The sequence below is a fragment of the Panthera onca genome, chromosome A2 (assembly GCF_046562875.1).
Source record: "Panthera onca isolate mPanOnc1 chromosome A2, mPanOnc1 haplotype 2, whole genome shotgun sequence".
Taxonomy (NCBI): domain Eukaryota; kingdom Metazoa; phylum Chordata; class Mammalia; order Carnivora; family Felidae; genus Panthera; species Panthera onca.
Genome location: NC_138340.1, coordinates 36,246,481 through 36,270,739, shown reverse-complemented (window position 1 = coordinate 36,270,739; position 24,259 = coordinate 36,246,481). Strand labels below are relative to the sequence as shown.

The following is a 24,259-nucleotide window of genomic DNA, read 5'->3' as shown; positions in this document are numbered from 1 at the left end:
CCACTGTCTGTTTCCGATTTAGTCATATTTGCCACAGATTCTTTATGCTCCTCTTGATAAGACATCCTCATGCACAGCCTATGCCTTTGCTCTTGTTAGCCCTTCTGTAGAACACCTTCAAAACACTTCCCTCCTGCTCTCCATTACAAAAGCCCTACCCATCTTTAAAGACCAGATCAGGTCATAATCCTCCATAAAAATCTTCCAGACAACTCCAAACCCAGTGTTCTTTCCTCTTTCCAAGTTTCTAGAGCCCTTAATTATCCATTCTAGTCACTAGATGCATAGAATCTGACTTCAAAACATTTTTTAATGTTTTTTTTATTTTTTGAAGGTGGGGGGGAGGGGCATAGAGAGACGGAGACACAGAACCCGAAGCATGCTCCAGGCTCTGAGCTGTCAGCACAGATCCCCATGCAGGGCTCAAACCCACCAACCATGAGATCGTTACCTGAGCTGAAGTCAGACCCTCAAACAACTGAGCCACCCAGGCACCCTTAGACTCTTTTATATAGAAGTGGCGTGAACATTAGAAATTAGAAAACCACACATTGATGCCTTTTCTCTCTTCTTTACCCAAGTGAATAGTTAGTTGTGCCTGCCTTCTTTCTCCTTTTATATAATCATAGGTGGTACATAACAAGCAAAACAGGCTAGGAGAGAATAGCCCTAATTGGGAAAGTTAAAAAATAACATTATTTAGAAGGACAGGCCATGGGAAAGAAATATGGTGTTTACATTTTTTAAAGATAGTTTAGTGTGTGCAAAAGTATCCACATTTGAATAGCTGTAGTTTCAATCAGGTTTTACAATAGCCAGTGGCTGAGAGGTTTTTTCCTCCAATGTTACATCGAGAGGCTAAATGCTGTTGGGCAAAGTGCTCTAAACATGTTTAAAAGCTTACTGTTAGTAGTTGAAGCTCTTGAAAGCCCGGTGCCTTTGTTTGTATAGCCACAGTATTAATAAAGTCAGGAATTTCAACGAGTGCTAATAGTCCTAAAAGAGGTATTTATTCTTAGATGTGCCAAGGGAAAAGAGGATTCAAATTCATAGCTTACTGTTTCAGTGCACAGATTTTGTCAAGAGACAGGTAAAGCAGCTTACTTACACTTTTTCCATCAACCGACTCCTACCCTAAAAATTAGGTGAAGATTTTAACTTCTTCAGTGTCCTCTGGAAGGTATTCACGTAGATAAGTCACCCTCCTAAGATGTAACATCACTTGAAACTTGGTTTTTTCAATTTCTAAAATTTTATTTTTAAATAATCTCTCCACCCATTGTCAGGCTCGAACTCACAACCTTGAGATCAAGAGTGGCATGGTCTACCAACACAGCCAGCCAGGTACCCCTTAACTTGTTTTTATTTTATTTTTTTTTTAACGTTCTATTTATTTTTGAGACAGAGAGAGACAGAGCATGAAAGGGGGAGGGTCAGAGAGAGAGGGAGACACAGAATCCAAAGCAGGCTCCAGGCTTCGAGCTGTCAGCACAGAGCCCGACCCGGGGCTCGAACTCACAGACTGTGAGATCATGACCTGAGCCAAAGTCGGACGCTTAACCGACCCAGCCACCCAGGCACCCCTTTAATTTGTTTTTAAAATGCAATAATATATAGCACTTACATGCTACATGTGTATATCGTTATTATTCTAGAATTGACCACCAACCGTTAGTAATTATAATGAGTATAGTTTTTATTTAAGTTGTCACTTTTTCCAAATAGATTGCATTCTTTCTACAGAATTCATGTAGAAAGTGGAAGGGGCTAAAGTGTGTCAGGTTTAGAACAGGATCCCATTGGAACTCAATGTTATTCAGCTGGAAATTAATAAAATGTTAAAGTTTTATTAAACAGTACCATAGTCCCCACCTAATCCAGTGGGGATATGTCCTAAGACCCCCCCTTGGATGCCTGAAACCACAGATAGTACAGAACCCCCTATATATACTGTTTTTCTCCTGTACATACTAGGAGAATGTTTAGCTTCTAAACCAGGCACAGAGATTAACTACAAAAATCATAAACTAGAACAATGATGCTGTAATAAAAGTTACGTGAATGCAGTCTGTCTATCAAAATTAACTTATTGTACATACTCACCCCTCCTCTGTGATGACGTGGGATGAGAAATGTTCTACGCGATGAGATGAAGTGAGGGAATGTTGTAGGCGCTCTGATGTGTAGTGTTTAGCTACTGTGGACCTCCTGACGATGTGTCACAAGGAGGATCATCTGCTTCTGGACTGAGGCTGACAGCAGGTAACTGACGTGTGGTGGGGGGACCTAGTGTATTTGAAACACGAGCAGAGCGGGTGGTGCAGTATAGCACATCCTCGTTGTTTAAAGGGTTGTCACCGAGTCTCCCAGATATTTAGCACAGATGTGCATTAATAAACAACGTCTCTCACACACAGAAAATCTTTGATAAATTTTATTCTCCATATTTGGGTAAGGGTACAAACTCTAGACCGTGGCTGTGAAGTCACGGTGGTAACGCTGTGCTAGAGATGATGGCTGCAGGTTGGCTGAGGAATAAAAACGCAAGAAAGATGGGAATGGCATATGCAGTTGCTTCTTATCTTAGGATGTACAGAGAGTCTCTCCGGTAAGTACCACTCCAGTTGTCTTCATAATTCAGTGTTAGGGAAACCCAAGTGTTTTCTACTCATCTATGAAATCACCCAATTGGCAAGCAAAACATTTTTGTATAACCTATTTCTAAATACATGAGAAATAAAAGGAAGAAAGTAAAAGGATATATAAACTCATGCTGTCGTAATTCTAATGCCTATCTGTAAAAACATGTGGTCGTAACAATTGCTATCTAAAATTTTCATGATTTGCAGAAGCCGCTGATCACTCCCACGTTCATGTCTTTTTGCTTGGTCATCTAAAGATGCTTTTCAGATTTCAAAAGATTAGCCATTATTGTTCTCTTTGTGCCCCTAAGGAATTAATAAAATGCACATTGATTTCCTTCCTTCTCAATGTTCCAGTTAAAAGCTAAACAGTGAAAAAAATACAAGAAACATTATCTTGGACACCTTCTTGCCATAACAACAAGAAATATGCAATATAAACAGAACTCAAGTTTTATTTTTTTGTTGTTGCTTTTTTTAACAAGACTGTCAAGAATAATACAGGTTCCGTAGCTCTAACCTCCTTAAAGAAGATGACATTTAATTTGCAACAAATACCTGCTAGTGAAAAGGCATTACTAGCATTTTAAAAATTTGTAAAAACTTGACAAAATATCTCCTAAACAGCAATCTTTCTATTTGTAAACAAAATAAAAACAACTGGTTTATCCAGTTTTCACTGCACGTCAAACGGGTGGTAAAGTGATACAGATCATCTATGATTTTAAAAGAAGAATAATAAAAGCTAAACTAAATTAGACTCCACATATTACAGTCCCAGGGAATATTTTTGGAGGAGAATGATGCGGGTGGGGGCGGGGAGGAGGGTGGTGCTTAAAACAGGCTAACACATGACATCTATTTTAACAGTCTTTTTTCATTTACTCATATTGCCTTGATACTTTACAATTATTTTTTTTCCTACAAGTTAACAGTACTGTTGCTGTACAATCCATAATTCTTTTTATTTCTCTAAAGAAGTAAGTGTGATCCATTTCCTATCAGTTGCATAAACACACTTGAAACTTCAGGCATAATAGGAGGGTAGATTCTTTCAGTTTCTGAGGGCTTCCCTCTGTCACATCAGAGATGTTAACAGCTTGGCCTATACATGCATGCTGCCAGAGATACTTGGGTGGTACAGGCACCTCCTATTTCAAGAACACAAATGGAAACTAGGTCTGCATAAGGACAAACCACACCTGGATGTCCGTGGCAGCCCTTATATTTATTCCTTCACTTTGCTGATATAGTCAGCGAATTTGGAGACATTTTCTTCCTGCTGTTCTAGGGCATCTAGGACAATGCCCATTGGTGTCCTCTTCAGGCCTATTCCCTCCATTTTATTCTCCAGTTTGTTCTTGAGGTTCCGAAGTCTCAATGACGCGTGGATGAACATCACTACAGAAAAGAGAAACATGGTTAGCACGGAAGCAACGGCTCTTTGCCCATTGCAGCCTTAGGCTCCCCATCTTCACACTTTGGGTCAACTGCCACGGTTAGCTGTAGTCCAGTCTGGTTCTCCAATTTACCCAAGTCCTCACATGGATCCTTGGACTTGATATAAAGCTGTTTAAGTCATATATTAAGTGTTCTTTGTGTGTGAAGGAAAACACAGCAGGCAGGACTGTCATCTGCCAACCACACCTTCTCTTTTTCACGTCCATATTGTTACCTTTTTAGCTGCCACTTAAATGGCTTGAAATTCAAAGTGAATCAGTGTGATTCCAACTTACATAAAAACCTTACACAAAGTTTTCGAGAAAGGAATTCATGCTCAATTCAGGGATTATCAGGGATGATCAGGTGAAGTCCTCCTTGGAGGCACCTCCTGAGGCATTTTTCCAAAGTGATGGATATAGATGTATAGATAAAAACTAAAGGTTTTACACATGTCAGGTACCCTAAAGTTTCCCGAATTTGCTTGATCATTTAGAATTACTCATGTTGTTTATTGAGAAACATTCCCTGGTCCCTCTCCTGGACCTCCTGAACCAGAACCTTAGAGGGATGGGCCTGGGATCTGTATTTTAAATAGGCATCCCACGTGATCTACCAGGAGCGATTTTTCAAACTGCTGTGTACATATAAATTGCCTGCAGAGCTGTTACATAGGCAAATCCTAGGTCTCCACCACCCAAAATTCAGACCAGTAAGACTGAGGTAGGTTTCCACAATGTAAAATGCTAATATTCACTCTGGATGAATCTCATATAGGTGATCTTGGACCATCATTTTAAGAAACACTGGTGTGCATTTTATCTGGAGGCTCCCAATCTAGACTGGCCATTGGAAACATTTGACTAGCTTCTTAAAAATACAGGTTTTGGGGAGGAGCACTGTCAACTCACAGACTCAAGATCTCTAAGGGATATGGCTGGGAAATTTGTGCTTTTTACAAGTGTCCTACATGATTCTCAAAATCATCAAGGTCTGGGAGTCACTAATCTTGTCTAACTTCCTTATTTTATAGATGAGTGAACTACAGCCCATATAGGATACCTGGTCCAAAGCACACGGCTGGTTTCCAGCATGTCTAGGAAGAAAAATCTGGACCCTTGATCTCTACCTATGATACATTTCATTACACTGGCCTGTCTCAGGCCCTGATGTAGAAAGGCACTGAAGTTAACAAGCTGTGTGTCAAAGCAGAATCTTTGAAATACTGAGCCTCTAGTATATAGGGTAAATGTGAGGAATATTTTTAAAAGTCTTGACTTTGCTGATTGAAATATTTTTTCCAATAAGGTGTGGGATCCATCTATAAATATTCTGGGCTTAATCTCACATATCCCCAAACAAGCAACTGATTTTATTTAATGGAAAAAATACACATGTGAAATGCTATTAATAAGTTAAGAGACTGTTCTTGTCACTTAATATAATTGAATTTTAAGTAGATTTCTGCTGATGAGACTGGAACTATATCTGTTTTCTATTTCAGGTTTCGAGTGTTTGGGATCTCAGCAAACAATGTATGTAAAATTTAGAAAATATCTAGTTCTCTTCACCAGAACTGGAGTACTTGGTAACTATATTCTGGGCCAATTATTCTTACAGACTTAGGAAAGTTGGACACTAAACACGATATACTGAGTAACTAGAGAGTAACTAGTTTACTTCCCAATGAAATACATTCATTCTTGCATCAGTATGAATGCATCAGTATGAATGCATCAGTATGAATGGCACTTAAAGATTGAGAACAGACTTGAATATCAGACCAATCTGGAGGCCAGTGGAGGCTGTACAACTTTCTTGTTGTGCCACTTGGGATTTGTACTTCTTTTGTTTATTGTTGTAGCCCCAGAAGAGTGTCTGGCACAGAGCAGGCACCCAGTAGACATAAATCTATGGACTTACTGCACCATTAGCCTTGATCTGCTGTTTCAGAAACTTGGGGTAATTTTGCAGACATGTCAACATGTGGAAGAAACAGGGTAGGATATTCCCAATGAACAATTGCTCCTACATTTTTTTGTTTAAGGCACAAGAAGACTGAGGTTCACTTACGCAACAAAGGAAAAGTGATGCCAAACACAAAGACCATGACTCCCCCGAACATGGATATGAGGAAGTAGCTGGCCAACATGACCACCATGACAAATGCTGTGGGGTACTGCTTCTTCATCCGGCGGAGGATGTCTTTGTTGTGTGCTGCCCACACAAACCCCGTGAACACCAGCACCACTACAATGCCTCCAAGGATCATGTTGAAGGGGCTCAGGAACCTGGAATGCGAAAAAATGAGGGAGCCTGGGTCAGCAGTAGTGGGAGCAGGAAGGGAAGATCAGAAAGGTAAGGAAGAGCAAATCAGGTGTTGAGTACTTACTCGGCATTCTATCTAAACTGGCTCATTTAATCCTCATAACCCGATGAGGCAGATGCTATTAATTTATTTCTCAAATGAAGAAAGTGAGGCACAGAGGTGAGAAAACGGTGGAGCCAAGATTCACACTTGGGTAGTTTGACTCCCACCAAAGCGGTCAGTCCGTCTCATTAGAGGTCCACAATTTTCAAAGACTCCCCCCCCCCCCTCCTCCGCCCCCCCCCCCCCCCCGCCGGCCCCAAATCCATACATGGCTTTTATTGCATCTGTAAAATATCACAGATAAGTCTGAGGACACTGTATGTCCCTGCAGCGTGATGTTGACATTTTCTGAAATGTCAACAGTCCTATGGCCGAGAGTGGTCCTCATTCTTATAGTAATGGTAGCGAAGAGCTAAAAGGCCTTTTAAAATTTAAAAGAGACCGCCTCTTTTTTTTTTTTTTTTAATGTTTATTTATTTTTGAGACAGAGAGAGACAGAGCATGAACGGGGGAGGGGCAGAGAGAGAGGGAGACACAGAATCGGAAGCACGCTCCACGCTCTGAGCCATCAGCCCAGAGCCCAACGCGGGGCTCGAACTCACGGACCGCGAGATCGCGACCTGAGCTGAAGTCGGAGGCTTAACCGACTGAACCACCCAGGCGCCCCGAGACCGCCTCTTTTGAAGGGGCTGTTTCACTTTCATTATCTCCTGGGCTCTGGTGCACATCCAGTACAGTGCTCACATATTTTCTGAGCTCTGCAGGCTTATTCAAATCCTCATAGGAGTTGCCACAACAGATGCAAGTCATGTGACGGCCTCCGTGGGCCAGATCCAGCCTACTGTCACATATGTGTTTGCATTGGATGGTGTTTACAGAACTTTTATTTGAATCGCGCTGTTTAGAAAGTCCATAAAACTTGTGATTTCTAACTTCTCCTATAAACAAGAAAATTTAACAACAGTAGGCCCACTTTTCCACATGTCAGCCACTGGCTGGAGCACCTTCTCTTTCAGATAGAACAAATGCTCTCCAATTAGCTCTTGTCCTCCCACCATCTCCTGCATCTCTGACACAGAGGCCCCCATTGAGCTGCCATTGATCGTTGTTTTTCTAACAGCTGCCCTGCATTCTCTCTTACATAACCTGCCTGGCCCATGGAGGCATTTGAGTATATGACTCTTGGCAGAGAGAATCCATTATAATTCTTTAAAAGGGCTGAGAGTATCATTAGGGGATGGGTTATCAATGGAGATTTCCAAGCACAGAGCCTCTGGCTTCATTGTTACAGGAGTCAAAGGTTACATTACTGTTGATAATAAAGAAGAAAACTTAGATCCAGTATTTCATAAGAGAATGACTGGGTGTTACAGCCCCCACTCTTAACCAAACCCACAGTGAATACAGAACACTGAATGTGACATTTGTGATCAGCAAGTCCCATGAGCTACTAACTTCTTACCCTCACAATAGGCTTGATGCATATTTTACTTGGGAAGGACAATGAGGGTCAGTGTGTTTTCATCATGCTCTGAATATCAACATGACAGATTTGGAGATGAGGGACAGAAGCAAACGGGGCAATGGAAAGTGAAGCCAAGAGCTTACTTTCACTGAAATAAAACAGACGAAGGATTCATACTCAGAGCAGGATTCATATTCAGGACAACTAAGATTCTTCTCTTTTTTTTTAATCCCTTTAAATTGTAGCTCTGATTCTACCTTCTGAAACATAAAAGCTATCTGAAATAGTTTCAGATAAAAGTATCACATGCCTTAATGGGTGAAATTGGGGGTATAATCAATGTGAAAGTGCTTTGGAAAAGTTAAGAAGGTCTATTAAAATGCATGCTATTAAACAATGGTAAGAGTAGTATAGGAGTACATAATTTAAAGTTAAATCCCATAATAGTAAGTTGCTTATTTCATTCAAAACTCTTGCAAATACTTATCCTCCTACAGGCCATAAATCTCTTCCTCAGAATAGAGTCTACAGAAATAAACAAAAATGCCAAGATTGAGTTGTAACAATATTCACATGAGTGGCATATGATTAAAAAGTTTTAGAAATAATGTGTATGGCCAACAATTGCCTAGAGGTGGTATATACAGCTATTTTAAATACTTAATAATAAAAGAAGACACTAATAATATATTGAGTGGGCAAAAGCAACTGTAATTCTGTTAGGTGGAGATAGATATATACATGTGATAGATATATATACATATATAGATATATACATGCGATATATATACATATATATGTGTGTATATATATATATGTATATATATGTATGTATGTATATACATATAGTATAGCTCAGAAGTAGAAAGCTTCACAATTAGTATATTATTTTGTAATTAGAAATAAAATGAACATGCAACAAAGGAAAATATAAAAATATAAAAGCAACTGCTCCCTGATCCCAACCCAGGCTTGGCACAGGCTTGCTACAACAGCCTATCTTTACTTCCGTCATCTCTCCAATAACATGAATGCAATTTCAATTCATACTTCATAGCGAAGCTGTTCCTTCTCCGACCCAAACCTTGGTTCCCTACTCATTCTGAAGATCTTCTTCTGGCCAGGGTTCACCACCCCACTCCTCCAGGCTTTTCCAGTACCCAGAACATGAACTATTCTGTCTGTCTTTCACCACTTCTTTATCATCTGGGGGCCACAAGTCACTCTGTACTTTTCTCTCTTTTAAAATTTTATCTGGGTTATGCCCTATCCACTGATTTAAGCCCAGAATCTGGGAAAGACAATTATAGGCCTGGAGAAAGGAAGAATTAGGACAAAAATAAAATCTTTTTCAGCAGGCAGTGAGGAAATGGAGTGGAGAGGCCCAGGAACTGTCACCGATTAATAAATCTCATTCCTAGCTCTCAAAAGATTCCAGAAGAAATTATCCTGAAAGACTACATTGGTTATACAGGGGTAGTAGCATCATGGGTAGCTTACCCCCATTTGTTTATAAGTTTCACCCAAATATTTTTCAGCTGTAAAGAAAAGCAAAGATCTACATTAACTCAAAAAACTACAGTGGAGGGTTCAAGTTAAAGGAAACACTTTGCATAAAGTGCAAATAAAAGATGGATGGTTGGATGGTTGGTAGCAAAGTAGCAAAGGTATCCTACTCAGTTCTTTACAGAACACCTATTAAAATGATTCATGAGGTGAAGCATAAAATCAAGAGTATGCCAAGCTTTGTCTATTTTTCTCTGTTGAAGTAAAATAGGCATCTATGCTGAATGTCTAAATAAAACCCAGGACAAAGAACAACAAAAAATCCAGGCCTGACTCAAGCAATTCCAAATCTGCTTGTCACCTGTTCCTGTTCTTCATAGTCAAGGGAAAAGAACAGAGCACAGAGCCCTATAGAACTGGTTTTAGCTTACAACACGCCCAGCCACACAGTCTATAATTAGAAAGTAACCAAGTTTCCAAGCTGGAAAAAAAATGAACAAAGTTACTCGGAGCAGAAACGATTTCCCCCCTTCTTCTGAAGTGCCATTCCATTCTAACAAAGAGTAAAATTTGTACCGCTCCAATGCCTTGGCGCCTCCCTGCACTTGGAGGAAAATAAAACACCTACACCACCCTCTAGAGTTTAATTTCATTTTCCAATGAGTGCAGGAACTGGGGAGCCAGTTCTTGTCTGAGATGAGCAAAGCTTTTAGTCAACAGCGGGGCTCTTAGTCACAGCGACCCACAAGAAAGCCCAAGAACCTTTAGGAAAAAAAACTTCCATAAATATGCTACCCCAGCTTTCATGGGCACAACTGCCACTGGGCTCTGATGGTGGAGTTTCACTTACAGGTAATCCCTGAAGGAGGAAGGGAGGGAGGAAGGAAGGCAGAGCGGTAGAAGGGAGGGAGAAGGACAGAGAGGAGTGGAGAGGACAAAGGGAGAGGACAAATGTAACTTTCTGTCCTTGGTGGAAATGGGACCTAGTTTAACAAGTCAAAAGCATTCAGTATGTTTTCCTCTTGTGGGATAAAAATATATACCTATATGCATACACATCCTATTCCATAAGTAAGTCAGTAAATAAATAAATAAATGTAATGGTTAAAAATTCTAGTGGAAACATCCACGGTTGTAAAGAGGTTTACAATCCCATCACAGAATCCTGTAGCAGCGCGTTCAAAAATAAATCAGTTCAGTCCCGTTGCACAGATGAATAAACCAAGGCCCAGAGAAGCGAAGAAACCTATTTCTAGGGGTCTAGGGGAGAGAAAAGGGTGCCAGCTGATGTAAGTGTGACAGCAATTCATACTATAACCCGTTGTGCATTGTTGAGCAGCTTCAGGAACCTCCCCCACGCCTTCTCAGTATTCTTCCAGTTGGGGTCAGCAATGAAGCATCGTTCTGGGAAATCCCGTGGCATTCTCACTTCTCTCTGAAAGAAGGTTGCTGTAAGCAGATGTGGACACATGTCCTCAATGTACCAACATGAATCAGGTAGCTATAGCTATGGTTTTAGCACAAGTCCCTGAAGGGGGAAGAAAAATCTTGGCTGGTCACAGAACTTCAGAGCTAGGACACATCTTGAAAAATGCATCTCATTCTACATATAAACAAGCTAACGAACGGACAGGTTAGTAAGTACGTCCTCAAACCCATCAACTATAGAGTTGGCGATAAAAGTTCACCAAAACAGAGGTTCTCAGATCGAGTCAAGGGCACACCTGGTGACTCCTGTCACACTACAATGCCAACAAGAGTCAAAAAGGCAGTGAAACACTTTCCGGGCAGGGGAAGAAGCTTCGCATCGAGTTCCAATTTTCTAACCCAAAAAGCTATTTTTGTAGTTTGGTTCCTGAGGAAGCCTGACTCACCAAGAAAGGGAGGGAACAATTTACTCACAGTGGCTCTCTCTAAATTGGTCATGTTTTGCTGTGGTCCTGAAACAGCCAGAAGAGTCACTGCAAATATGAATCCACCCATCCATTCTCTTGCTTCTCCTTGCTCTTAGAATAAAAACACAATTCGTTACACATTCTCCAAGGCCCCACAGGGTCTGGCTCCTGCCTGCCTGTACCTCCAGGGCTGCTACACACAGTTGTGTAGTTTGAACCCAGCACACAGAGGTGGAGGCCCAGCTGAGGTAAGCGGGGGGGGGGGGGGGGGGGGGGGGGGGCGCCAGTCCAGGCCACAGTTCACTCACTACACAATCTAGCTTAGACTGCATCTGCCAGGAGTAAGGGGTGTTTTTAATAATGAGTATGAGGGGACCAAGGGCTGGTAGCCCGGCTGTGCTCTCCTCGTACACGGCCTCCTGATTCCACACCCCGTCCTCTGGGGTTTCTCGAACTCGCCCTGGGTCTGGCCCCCACAGGCCTGCACACAAGCCATTCTTTGCCTGAGTCACTCCTACTGCCTTCAACTCCCAGCCTAATCCATCTTGCTGACCACATGATAGCACCATAGGCCTCACTTTCATTGCCCTGATCACAGAGGTGGTTTTACATTTACCTGACTGCGTGTTGGATGAATGTCTGTCTCGCACTAGAGATGAAGCTCTCTAAGGGCCGGGACTGTAACGTTGTCTCCCTGGCACCTGGTACAGGGCCTGGCATACAGTAGGTATTCAATACGTGTTTGTTGAAAGAAAGAAGAAAGGTAAGTAAGGATCTAGCGTACTTTCATGTTATTTAAAAGAAGCCCAGGAACTTTCCATGGCCACGAGTGAAGCGATGGGAGATTTGTCTTGGATGAATCACTCTTACTCTCATTGTACACTAAGTATTACTGGAGAAATAGTCCCTGTCTTTGTACCTTCACAGAGTTGTGATGAAACAAACAGAGGAAAAAGAAAAACAGGAAACTTTATGTGAATGCCCGTGCAGATGGGAGTTCTAATGATCATGACATGTTCGGATGGGGTGACAGGGCCCTTTGGCTGGCCAGCAGGAGGAACTTGGTAAGTCTTGCCATGAGTACGGCTGGGGGCCAGGAGGGAGAGTGGGGTGGCGCAGAGGAAGACTTGTACTCCTGCACACCTGTCTATGTAGGCCCCTCTTGCTCTGTGACTCCTCTGATAACCCCGAGGGTCTCCCATGGTTGCTTTAGCTTCCCTACCTGGCTTCCATCTTGGCAGGAAATATTTCTGACTATAATGTATAAATGGAAAGGTACGAATCAGTTTCGAGTCAACACGATCAGTGTCGCCTAGGCCTAATAATCACCAGGCAAAGGAGCCTTCAGGGCACTGAAAGTGGGATGGGAGCCTGTCTCTTTTGTCACAGAAAGGGCATAGTAACCTAACGTTGAGATTTTCTTAACCAATTGAAGTAGGAAGACCCATAGTATTTATTGCATTCTTGCTGTGGATGTATAGCTATTGCATCCTGGGTACTTGGCAACATGAAACTAAACATTCACATCCAAATGATCCATCGTCTTTGCAGCAGTTGGCATGTCAAAAGTATTCACAATAAGGGGCGCCTGGGTGGCGCAGTCGGTTAAGCGTCCGACTTCAGCCAGGTCACGATCTCGCGGTCCGTGAGTTTGAGCCCCGCGTCGGGCTCTGGGCTGATGGCTCGGAGCCTGGAGCCTGTTTCCGATTCTGTGTCTCCCTCTCTCTCTGCCCCTCCCCCGTTCATGCTCTGTCTCTCTCTGTCCCAAAAATAAATAAAAAACGTTGAAAAAAAAAATTAAAAAAAAAAAGTATTCACAATAAGACATATCTTATGAACCCCCATGTTTTCTTTTGTGTTTATGAAGCTAATGGCTTATTTTATTTTTAATAAATAATAAATTGGGCCTGGTTTAGAAGCCATACATCTCATACTTCCCTCAGTGATGCAGCTTCAAATAACAGCGTACAAGGCTCTGATTAGATGGCCACTAATCCCTTTTAAACGTTGCATCACGGCAAATTTCTAACATATACAACGGTAAAGAGAATAGTATAATGGGCTCTCGTGTATACTAATCATTGCTTTCAGCAATTAGGAACCTATGGTTACCCTCACAACAAATAATGCTTTTAAGCTGCAGTAGAAAGATATTTGTTTACAAACTGTTCTTTCTGAATCCTTTTAGTAAAGTAAATTAAATCGCCTTCACATGGCATGTTCTTACAGCGCTGGCTGAGGAGGCTGGGGTTGGGCAAATGCAAATGAGCCTGGTGACACATAATCTTCCATCTTACAAGTAGGCTCCTGTCCACCTCCCACCAACACCCAATTTCTGCCTTCCCTTCTGTTTCTCTGAGGGACGAGCCACACTCACGGCACACTGAAGCAGATAAGTAGAAGCAGGAACCAAAGCCTCAGTTTCCTACTCCGGATGGACTTTCTGCCATCTCGGTGTCCCCATTAGTGAAGGCTCCATCTAAGAGCAGGGTGAGAAATCCTATTTATGGTAAACACTTGCAGAACAGAGAGGCAGCCTGCAGCTTTTGTCCAAGATCACAGGCTTGAAAGTGTTCTCTGAAGTAAGAGAACAAGCCCAATGCAACAGACAAAGGAGGATCTTACGGGTATGTACTCTGAAGCTGAGTGATAAAGGAGAGAATTCATTTGCCCAAAAGAAAAACAATAAGAAATTCCCAATAGTGCTGCACAAATTTGGTATTAAGTGGATAGGTCAAGTTCATCTTTTAGAACTCAATTTCTTATACAGAGGTCTTGGCCCCTACTAAGTAGATTGAGAGCTTTTGCCTTCTACAAAAGGGGCCAGGAATCCCAAATATGCTCATTTGCACACTTATCCAGAATCACTGTAAATCCTAAAGTAGAAAAGGAGACAGAAACAACCAACCCCGACTGATGGTGGTGGGAGTGTTTTTTTTAAAAAGTGTGTGGGGAGAAGCCAAGAACAAGGTTGCATAAATGGTGTCCAAGCATTTAATGAAAGACAACCCTTATTAGATGAAGAATTTTGAGATTAAAATTTTATTGGGTGTTGACAGACCTCGTAAAGTTCTGTACTCATAAGAAGCACATCACCCGTCAGGGAAAGACATGCCAACATTGCATGTGCATACCTCAAGTGTAGATAAAGAGGTATGGGAGAGCAGGAGAAGATGAATTCTAGGAGGATTAGGAAGGCAGGGTGGAGTTGTATTCCTGCTCATATCCTCAGGGCCTAGACACTGTATGACACGGAGTAGGTGCTCAGTAAATACTCGTTGAACTGAGTAAAAGACATGTCAGCTGCAGGTGAGGAAGAGAAAATTATAATTACCCTTTCCTCTGTCTACATACTCAATGCCTTTCCCATTTTTAATACCTGAGTTTTGAAATTTGGCATCATAATGTACAGGAGAAATGAGATAAGTCGGGTTGAAAAGAATCTGTTTGGGGCACCTCGGTGGCTCAGGAGGTTAAGCTTCTGACTTCAGCTCAGGTCATGATCTCGTAGTTTGTGAGTTCGAGCCCCGGGTCGGGCTCTGTGCTGACAGCCTGGAGCCTGCTTAGGATTCTGTGTCTCCCTATCTCTCTCTGTCCCTCTCCCACTCGTGCTCTCTCAAAAATAAACATTAAGAAAAAAAAAAAGGAAAGAATATGTTTGTGTAGGTATTTCTGCACACTTGCTATGCTTGTATAAATATTAATTATTATGTGTGTAGTTTCATCTTGCAGCCTCTAGATACTACGCATGATGAAGGTAGGGATCACAGATTCTTATTCTGCACTGTATCTCCTAGCGCAGTGCCTGAGAAGTCAGTAAATGCTTCATACTCTGTGGAGTGAATGGATAAAACAACAAAAATAAGAGTAATATTGTAGCATTGGTGTTGAAGCTGATTAATCTCAAAAACCTTTCCACTAGGTTTTGGCATAAAAGCACTGCAATTGATTTCATCTACAAATGTTTTAATACATTCCAACTCAGACCATCCCAGGGCTCTCTTACCCTGATCTTCCTTTACCATCTAGAAACTTGGGGTTTTCATCCTTGCAGCATTGAAAGGTATAATCCATCTGACCATTTTTTAATACCAAAGGCTGTAGCCAGAAGGCTTAGAATGTATTATAGGACCACACTCATTCCGAAGAGATTAAAGCAATGCTCTTTTCAAACAGAAGTACCAGCCTTCCAGAAATCCCTTGCCATTTCAAACAACGGGTAGCATAAAGTGGCAGCTGCAGGTTTCACCCTCTGGTAACACCTCCACAGGCCACATGGTGGAGAGGTGCTTCAAGAAAATACAGGCTCATTTGTTCAGCGGCTACACGGTGCTGTCTTAAAGGGGAGGCCTGAACATACACAAATGAAAATAAATGAGCCTGTTGGCTACAGATGCACTGGAGTCATTTATATGTTTGAATATTCTGTGTGTGGTTGGCGCTTCTGATGCCATGCCAGGAAATAAGAGTCCCGATGGCAGGGGGGAATTTGTGAGAATAAGACAGGCCAATAATTACAAATGTATGAGAGTCAGCTGTTCAGATGAATTAGGTTAAATAGGAGATGCAGAATATTTGCAGGATGATTTAACAAAAAAAGTACTTCATATCAATAAAAGAAGCTACTATTTAATAGCAGTTTTTGGTTCTAAGTAGCCACACGAACTCCAGCCTTTACATTGGTGAAATTGGGAGTTCGATGGGATCATTACTTCTCAACTTCCACTTGGGGATGTATATCAGAAACTTCTTGGGGAGTTAAGATCCTGGACCATTCCAAAAATGATATATGTAGAATTTCTGAAGTTAACACCTGCACATATGGGTACACTTATTTAAATTTTCTCAATGTTTCTTTTGAACCAGACCAGACCAGTGCTTCTTAAATTTTAATGTGCCTATGAATCATCTGGGAGTCTTGTCGAAAAGCTGGCTCTGATTCAGTAGGTCCCAGCAGCTGGGAAGAGGCCTGAAATTCTGCATTTCCAAACTCCCAGAGTGAGAGATGCTGCTGTTCCATGGCCCGGAACAGATTTAGATTTCTCCAGCTCCACTCTTTTGGCATTCTATTAAGCACAAAGCAATTTCCATCCACAATCAGACTGTATCCCATACTGAGCATTTAAACTTCAAGTGTAGTTAGGTGTTGCCTTTGCGTTTCACTTTGAAAATAGAGGCAGAGACTTGTATTGCTGTGTGTGAGGTAAGAAGAGTATCTAGGGGTTCCTGGCTGGCTCTGTCAGTGGAGCACTTGACTCTTGATCTTGGGATTGTGAGTTTGAGCCCCATCTTGAGCATAGAGATTACTTAAAAAAAAGAATACTTAGTGCCAAGATGTATCGTGTCAAGGATGGAGACGGTAAGTTAGGTCCTCTTCAATCTTGATTTTAAAAATGCAAAGCCACTTTCAGCAAAACACACATTTCCCAGCTTGTTATTTATGCTATTCCTTTTAACCTCTTCTGAAGTGATGCCTGAATCTCAAAAGGAAACTGAAGTCTTCAAGGAAAGCAACCCAAGTGTTTACAAGAAGCACAAGTTGCAATTATGTCAAAACCACTGAAGTGTATTCATCCTCTAATACTTCTAAGAGAATACACAAGTTGTTAGAATTTCAAGTATACCTGTAACCTAGAATTTAATATAATAACAGCAGCTAATGTTGAATTGTTATCACTTGCTAGGTCTTAATGTACTTTATATTAACTAAAGTCATACAATTCCTATTTTATAGGAATTCCAGAGCAAGTGAACTTTTGAGCAGAAAACTAAAAAAGCAACTGCCAGAATTCTGTCAAAAAATAAAAAGTCTGAGTCGGTGGAATCAGTACAGTCTTCCAGGCAGATTAATAAAAGAATGATAGCATAACAAATTTAATAAATCAAGGATAATCATCAAAGCCGTGTAAGTTTCAAATCTGCTCCATTCTTAAGTTTGAAAAGTCAGAAGCTGGGAGCTAAAACCAAACTGTTTTGCTAAGTAACTGCCAAGAACTCTGTTTTTGTAACTTGTTATAAACCAACTTATTTAGTGAAGGTGATCACTAAATTATCATGATTTTCCTGGCCACAGAAACTTGAGCAGGTGTAGTTCAAGGCCAAGGTTACCACCCCTGTGATTTCAACCAGGGGTGATTTTGACCCCCAGGGGACACCTGGAGTGTCTGGAGGCATTTGTGACTGTCACAGCTGAGAGCCTGGTTGCTAGTGTCATTCAGAAGGTAGACAGCAGGGATGTTGCTAACTGTCCTACAATACACAGGACAGCTCTCTACAACACAGAATTATATGATCCAAATTGTCACAGTGCTGATGTTGAGAAAACTTGCGGGAGAGTATTTCACCGAAATTCGACAAGGGCAATAGGAATTAGTGAAGAGCTTGACTTCTGATCTTTTCTAAATTGAATGTTTTACACGACAGTAATCCTGACCAACGGGTAGCAAGTGCTGTCAGCAACGACCCAGTTGGAATCACTTTAGGAGCATCTCCTTGCTATGTACTAACGTGTTGCTGTGTGCTTCAAAATAATTTGTTCCATTAGGTAGGTTAAAAGCTGCCCCCGTGATTACGTTGAGGCCTTCTGTTCATTTATTTACATTTGCATTCACCAACTAAGCATCTGCTATATAGTAGGCCTCAGGAATACAGCGAATAAAAATAATGATAACCACAATAAGAAAAAGAAGAAATAATCACACACTAAACCCACGGTCTCTGACCTCAAGGAATTTATAGTCCAGAGTAGAGACAAGGAAACAGACAACTTAAAAGCCTGTGAGGTAACTACCAGGAAAGATAAAGGCACAGGTGTGTGGCCCAATTAACATAAGAGAGTGAGGGGAAAAGGGAAAATATTTCCTCAAAGAGATGGTACCAACCCTGCATCTTGAAGGAGAAGCAGGAGTAGGTAAGTTGGCAGCTGGAGCTTGGGTGGATACAGCTGCTGGGGTAAAGATGCTGTCTACGTGTTTCAGTAATCTCCATGATCATACCAAATGATGAAAAAAATAATAAGTAACACTTGTGGAACAAAAACTAAGAGCCGGACACTATTCTAAGAACCTTGTTTGTATTAACTCAGGTAATCTTCATAGAAGCTCTATGAGGGCAGGTATTATAATTAGTCTCATTTATAGAGGAGGAGGCTGAGGACCAGGCGTAGTTCAAGTCCACGCTTACAGAGCTAATGACTGGCAGCTGGGATTTAAAATTCACTTAATCTGGCTCTGTTGCTTGCACTCTTAACCGCTACTTTCTACTATTTGAAGAGCCAGGAGATAGGACGCCTTCAACAAGGGCTGTTAGCTAAGAAACTTACTCAAAACTAATGTGCTAGTTTAGTGCTAGAGTAGATCTACTGAGAGGAAGTCACATGCCTGGTAAACCATGCTTTTAGAATGAAGACCGACCTTATTCTTTTTTTTTTTTTTTCATATGGAACACTTAACAAATTTGCACGTTGTCCTTGCACAGGAGCTATGCTAATCTATATATCATTCCCATTTTAGTATATATGTTGCTGAACTGAGCATGAAGACCAAACTTCTACCCATGGATTATGAGGCCCTGCCTGATCAGCCCTCATGTACAGATTTATCTCTATCCTAATCCCTCTTACTGTCCATTTTTACCAAGGTAGCCCTTTGTGTCTTCTTTGGAGCTAGATGATAGGTGTTTGGTTTTCCTTCTTCCTTTCTGCAATCCGCAAGAACAGGCTCTCTCCATCCTCACCCAAGCCAGTTTTCAACACAGGAGCATTCACAGTTGAGGCTGGAGCCTTCTAACAATGCCCTGAGGCCCCTCCTTACTCTTAGGGGACAGAACACCCTTTGAACACGGTTCTTTATCCAGTAAACACCCAGGTGACATTTTCACACACACTGTACCAAGATGTCATAGGAAACTATCAGACGCCTGTAGAGGATCCAGATAAACAGCTTCTAATACTGCTCTGACCCACCCATCTACTGACATCATCAAGAGAGGAGAGTTCTCTTTAGAATGAGAAATGTTCCAAAATCAACTAAGCTCTCTGACCCTGAAGATACTTGGTTTCTTCCAGGTTTAAGAGATTATAATTCTAAACCTCATGACTCATAAGAAGATGGCATAGTAGTTAAGAGCACAAGACTGGGTCTGTGACTTTAAGCAAGTCATTTATACTCTTTGAGCCTCAGCAACAATAATAACAACGATAATAATATCATGTCATCTCACCTCATTGGGTTGTACAAAATAATACAGGTAAATTACTGAACAAAGTACCTGGTACACGGAGACCTCGATAAATGGTTGCTTTTGTTGTTATTAGATTATAAAGAAAGAAAAAAGTCATTTGTGGAAAAATTACCGAATGTGTGTTTGTGGACACAGAAAACAGTCAAGGATCATATACCAAATTTTTACTGCAGTATGGAGGAAATCTCCTATTTTACACGCATGTAATTTTCAAAACAATTTACTTCTGGCCTGCATCTTTTGTATGGCTTTAAAAATAAGGTCAATAAAAAATAAAGATGGCTCTTTTTCACTTTTATCTTCAAAAATGTCACTGCCAACCAACATATCCTATTTGAAAAGGAGAATGGGAAGGCCAACACTCCAAACTGCCTGAATTAGTAGGCTAAGGCACCATAATGAGGGAGCTATATTTAGCCAGGGGGCTGGACCCTGACCTTCACAGTGAAAAATGGATTCCATCAAAGCCTGTGTCTGGTCTGGGCAGTACACCTCTCTGAAAAGCAACAGTTTTCTTTGAACATTTGATGAGTCTGGGTCAAACTTTGCCCGATTAACAAAGTTTGGGGGCTACCTCAAAAAAGCCTCACCTCTAGATCACCAGACAAAATGTCTGGATTGCTTCTTTCCCAAGAGGGAGCAAAGAAAAAGAAAGCAAACCAACGGATACAATCCTATGTACTATTTGGTTTTTGTTTTAAAGACATTTTTTAGCATTCTGGCAAAGGAGCCTCAAGCATAAGGTTAGGGGAAGGTTCTGGAGGCAGCTGCCTCAGGCCTCTTGGCAGCCACCCTCCCTCAAAGAGGGCTGAGAACCTGTGCCCTCCACACACTAAGCCATTCTCAGAGTTGGTGATTCCTCAAGCAACACAGAATGAGGGCCTGTGTCACTGTCTACCAAATCCCACCAATGAGCGTTCTCTTCCGCATGGGGGCAACTACTCTGAACCACATCTGGAAATTGCGAACTCTCTCTCTCCTCTGTGCTGGGTACTTGGTCCTACGGCTGGCTTCTCAACAACTGCCACCTGTCCATCGGCTAGAATTCATGTCTGATTGATCTTGTTGTGTTCCGAGCCTGGCACAGAGAAGTGACTCAATAAGCCAAAGACCAGCAAAGCAACTCAAGAAACCACCCTCTTTGGCCTTTCCCACCCCCTCCAAGTTTGGCTCTCTCCTCTTTCTCCCAGGCCAGCTTGCACTTCCCCTCTGTAATGGCAAGCGCGTTCCTTTATAAAGTCTGAGGCTGCCTCTTTCTTTAAAGGGGCGTAGAATCAGTCAGATCTAGAATATCACCATCCTCCAAAAGTAAGAGAAGCATTTCTTAAGGGGTAAACTACAAGAAAATGTGGTTTCTAGTAAAGCAGGTGCGTCTGCTGGAAGCGGTGGAATCCTATGTAACACAGAACACTTTCAGATCAGGCACTGAAAAGGCCTTGAATACACCGACACCAGGAAGTGAAAGCAGCAAGAGTGACCACACCTGACAGCTCCTGGATGAAAAAGCAAGAGAACCCCATTCCTGGGGTCAGCGCAGCCGTCACCCCACACCGGGAGATGCGTCACCAGGGAACACCCACCCTCTTGCTCCCAAGCTCAGATTCCTTGTACAGTGTGGCGGGCACTACGCAGAGAGATCGACAAAACACGTCCCTTCTTTGGTACCCTTTTTACACTAACACCCCAGAATGCAGAATCCGGATCCACACCCCGTCGCCCAAGTCTCCCAGGGCGGCGCCCATTCCCTCCAGCCCCAGGATAGGGTTTCACCACCTCCCTCTTTCTTATTTTTACAAGACAGGGGCACTGCGAACATCTCCTTCAGCAAGTGCCTAATCAGGGTACAGAGAGGAAAAAAAAAAAAGTCATTTTTCTTGTCCGAAGCTGGCAAAATGTCCTCACCCCTAGGAATCCCCCCACTTATGGGCCCGAGGCGCGGGATGGAAAAGGGGACCACAAGACGGCTGCGGCCTCGCCCTGACAAGTTTCCACTGGCTTGACCGCTTGCGCTTGCCAGGGCGGAGGCTGGGTGTGGAGAGCTTTTCCACATCCAGGGATCTTGTGCACCGGAGCCCCACAGTACCGCCCTCGATCGGTGCCCCGGAGGGGGACCCCACTTACCCCACAACGGAAATCATCATGGCAGCCACCACCAGGTAGTTGGTCTGATAATAGAGCAGGTTGCTCACCACGCGGTTGTTCCATTTGGAAATGTCCCTGAAGTCCGGCCGGGCAAAGCGGTCAGAGCCAGGGAAGAAATCGTCCCAGGCACGGAGCGGAGCGAAATTCACGTCCATGTCTGGTCTCTCAGCTTCTTGTTCTTCCCCCTCTGGAATCTGGCGGCGGCGGCAGCGGCAACCGATCAGCTGAGCTGGGTTGGAGTTGACAGCCTCTCTGGCTCAGTCGGCTCTGAGGTTGGTGAGCAGCGGAACGAAAGAAATTGGGAGCGGGCGGGCGTTTTTCCTCTTCTTTACTTCTTGATTGGCTCTAAGAGGTTGGTGGTTAAAGGAAAAGTGGGGTCTCGCGGCAGAGCCAGGGGCAGAGTGCAAAATAGAGATGAAATGATAGAAAGAAACCAGCGGAAGTCCCCAGGCTGAAGCGAGATGGCAATGACTTCCCTACCAGTCTGAATACACACAGCCTCCTTTAAAATATCCCTTTTGAGTCTTTAACCTAAGAATGTTCTAGACTTTAAGGAAATTTTTTTGCAGCTGTTCAGATGCCAGTCTAAGAGAAATGGAATGGAAGGCAACTATAGTGTTACTGAAGATGAGCTGTTTTTGAAAACTAACTAGTTACTAACCTCTGCACATCTGAATGCAATTCTCATGCTTTCTGTTTCACCATGAGTCACTGAGTGAAATCAGATTGGCAAAATGGGAAAGAAGGACGTGTAGAATGGAAAGGCTGGCTTGTTTTTTCACTTCTCTCTCTCTCTCCTGCAACTCTGTCTTTTCTGGACAAAATTATTGAACTTCTGTGCTATTCTGATACTGCAGTCACTCGAGTCACATCAGCCTTGAGCTGGGAGGTCATTCACATTTGAAAGCAAACAATGGTCTGCAGTGACCAATAGTGTACAGTAATCGCTTACAATTAGATATTACTGCTATTGTTATTAATAATAGCACAGTCCATGATTCATATGTATGGTATTAATAGTGCTTTAACCTGATTTATTCTCAGTGCTTTATTATGAACATCCTCTGATTTTTCTCTATCTTGCAGTTTTATTGGTGTGGCTGTATCTGAGTAGGCTTGATAGGGCACTAAAAGTTTGAAAACTTCAGTAGGATGCCAACACATAAATTTTAAGTCCTTTCAAGGCACTATAAAAACACTGTGGGGGATTTTTAAAAAGGTAAGAAGAATTCAGCCTTGCCCTGCCTTCAGGGATCTTGCAATGCAGTGGAAACTAACTTAAATATATTACAGTAAGAGGAGTGCACCGTAGAGATGTGCCAGACCTTGGTGATCAGTTACAGGAAGTAGGAGGGTGTGGAGGAATTCCCTGGGGCTTAAGAATTTCAAGAGGCAGCACTGTGGGCTAGCTGAAAAAATGATCTTGGTCGTGACCAGCATACCAGCCCCATTAGGACCCTGCACCTGTTGGAGAGATCAGTGAGCATTTGGAGCTGTGACCAAGACCCTTCCAACTGCTCAGGACTGCATGACCATAAGCTGTCACATGTCTTTTAGTAATAGTATGATTCCTCATTGATCATAGGCAATTGATATGCAGTAAACGTTTGTTCAGCATATATTTATTTGTTTAGGGGCACCTGGCTGACTCAGTTGGTGGAGTGTGTGACTCTTAATCTCAGGGTCTTTAGTTCAACCCCCTCCCCCCCGCCCTCGACATTGGGCATGGAGCTTACTTTATTTATTTTTTTTTTAATTTTTTAAGGTTTATTTATTTTTGAGAGAGAGAGAAAGAGACACAGTGCGAGTGGGGGAGGGGCAGAGAACGAGGGAGGCACAGAATCCGAAGCAGGCTCCAGGCTCTAAGCTGTCAGCACAGAGCCCGACAGACGACGCGGGGCTCAAACTCACGAACCGTGAGACCATGACCTGAGCCGAAGTCGGACTCTTAACCGACTGAGCCACCCTGGCGCCCCAAGCATGGAGCTTACTTTAAAAAAAGAATGAATTTGTTTGTTTAAACCTCCAAAGAGGTTTAAAAATAAACAACAACAAAAAAAGCTGGATATGACTGTATTTACCATGATTTCCTTCTCCCTCTCTCATAAAATATTAATCATGCTTCTCTCTCTGGCTTCATATGATTTTTTTTTCCACTACACATTTCTACCTTTGTCAAAATCATTTCAAATAAAAATGGACAGATGTGGAATCCTTAATTTATGTCAGGTACTATTTGAAATGCTATTAGTAGCAGCTTTTTGCCACTTTTCATTCAGGGGGTCAAATTCAATGTAAAGGTTTTCCTGGGGCTCTTATGTCCACACTTATGCTTCTAGACAGGGCCACCTGAATATTTATCTGTCTGTATACAAACCACAGTGGATAGTCTAATAGTTTATGATATATTCCATTCCAATGAAAAAAATCTGTTGCATGTCTGTTACTTTCATTGCTGGCTGTCTCTAATTGGTCAGTCTGAGCCAGTGGGAGTGCCTGGTGTCATGTACCAAAACACCACCACAGGAGTCTAGGTGTTAGATCCAAGGCACACAGA

The 24,259-nt window shown here is 42.3% G+C and overlaps 1 protein-coding gene and 1 non-coding gene across 2 annotated transcripts; both read right to left on the bottom strand.

Moving 5' to 3' along the window:
• Positions 1–2,418: 2,418 nt before the first annotated feature.
• On the bottom strand, positions 2,419–21,964 carry ARL6IP5 (ARF like GTPase 6 interacting protein 5). The gene is made up of 3 exons (XM_060631556.3): positions 21,682–21,964; positions 6,156–6,373; positions 2,419–4,043 (listed from the first exon to the last, which is right to left on the bottom strand). Exons 1-3 carry the CDS (start codon positions 21,855–21,857, stop codon positions 3,871–3,873), a joined length of 567 nt encoding a protein of 188 aa, XP_060487539.1. The 5' UTR covers positions 21,858–21,964; the 3' UTR covers positions 2,419–3,870.
• On the bottom strand, positions 18,751–18,854 carry LOC132679965 (U6 spliceosomal RNA). Its single transcript, XR_009610446.1, has one exon. It is a non-coding gene; the product is annotated as a U6 spliceosomal RNA (small nuclear RNA).
• Positions 21,965–24,259: the final 2,295 nt, after the last annotated feature.

Coding starts and splice junctions, on each gene's coding strand:
- ARL6IP5 (XM_060631556.3), bottom strand. CDS start 21,857: ATGGACGTGAATTTCGCTCCGCTCCGTGCCTGGGACGATTTCTTCCCT. Junction 6,374..21,681: donor ATGATGATTTCCGTTGTGGG/GTAAGTGGGGTC, acceptor TTCGCATTCCAG/GTTCCTGAGCCCCTTCAACA. Junction 4,044..6,155: donor CATCACTTTTCCTTTGTTGC/GTAAGTGAACCT, acceptor TCTTTTCTGTAG/TGATGTTCATCCACGCGTCA.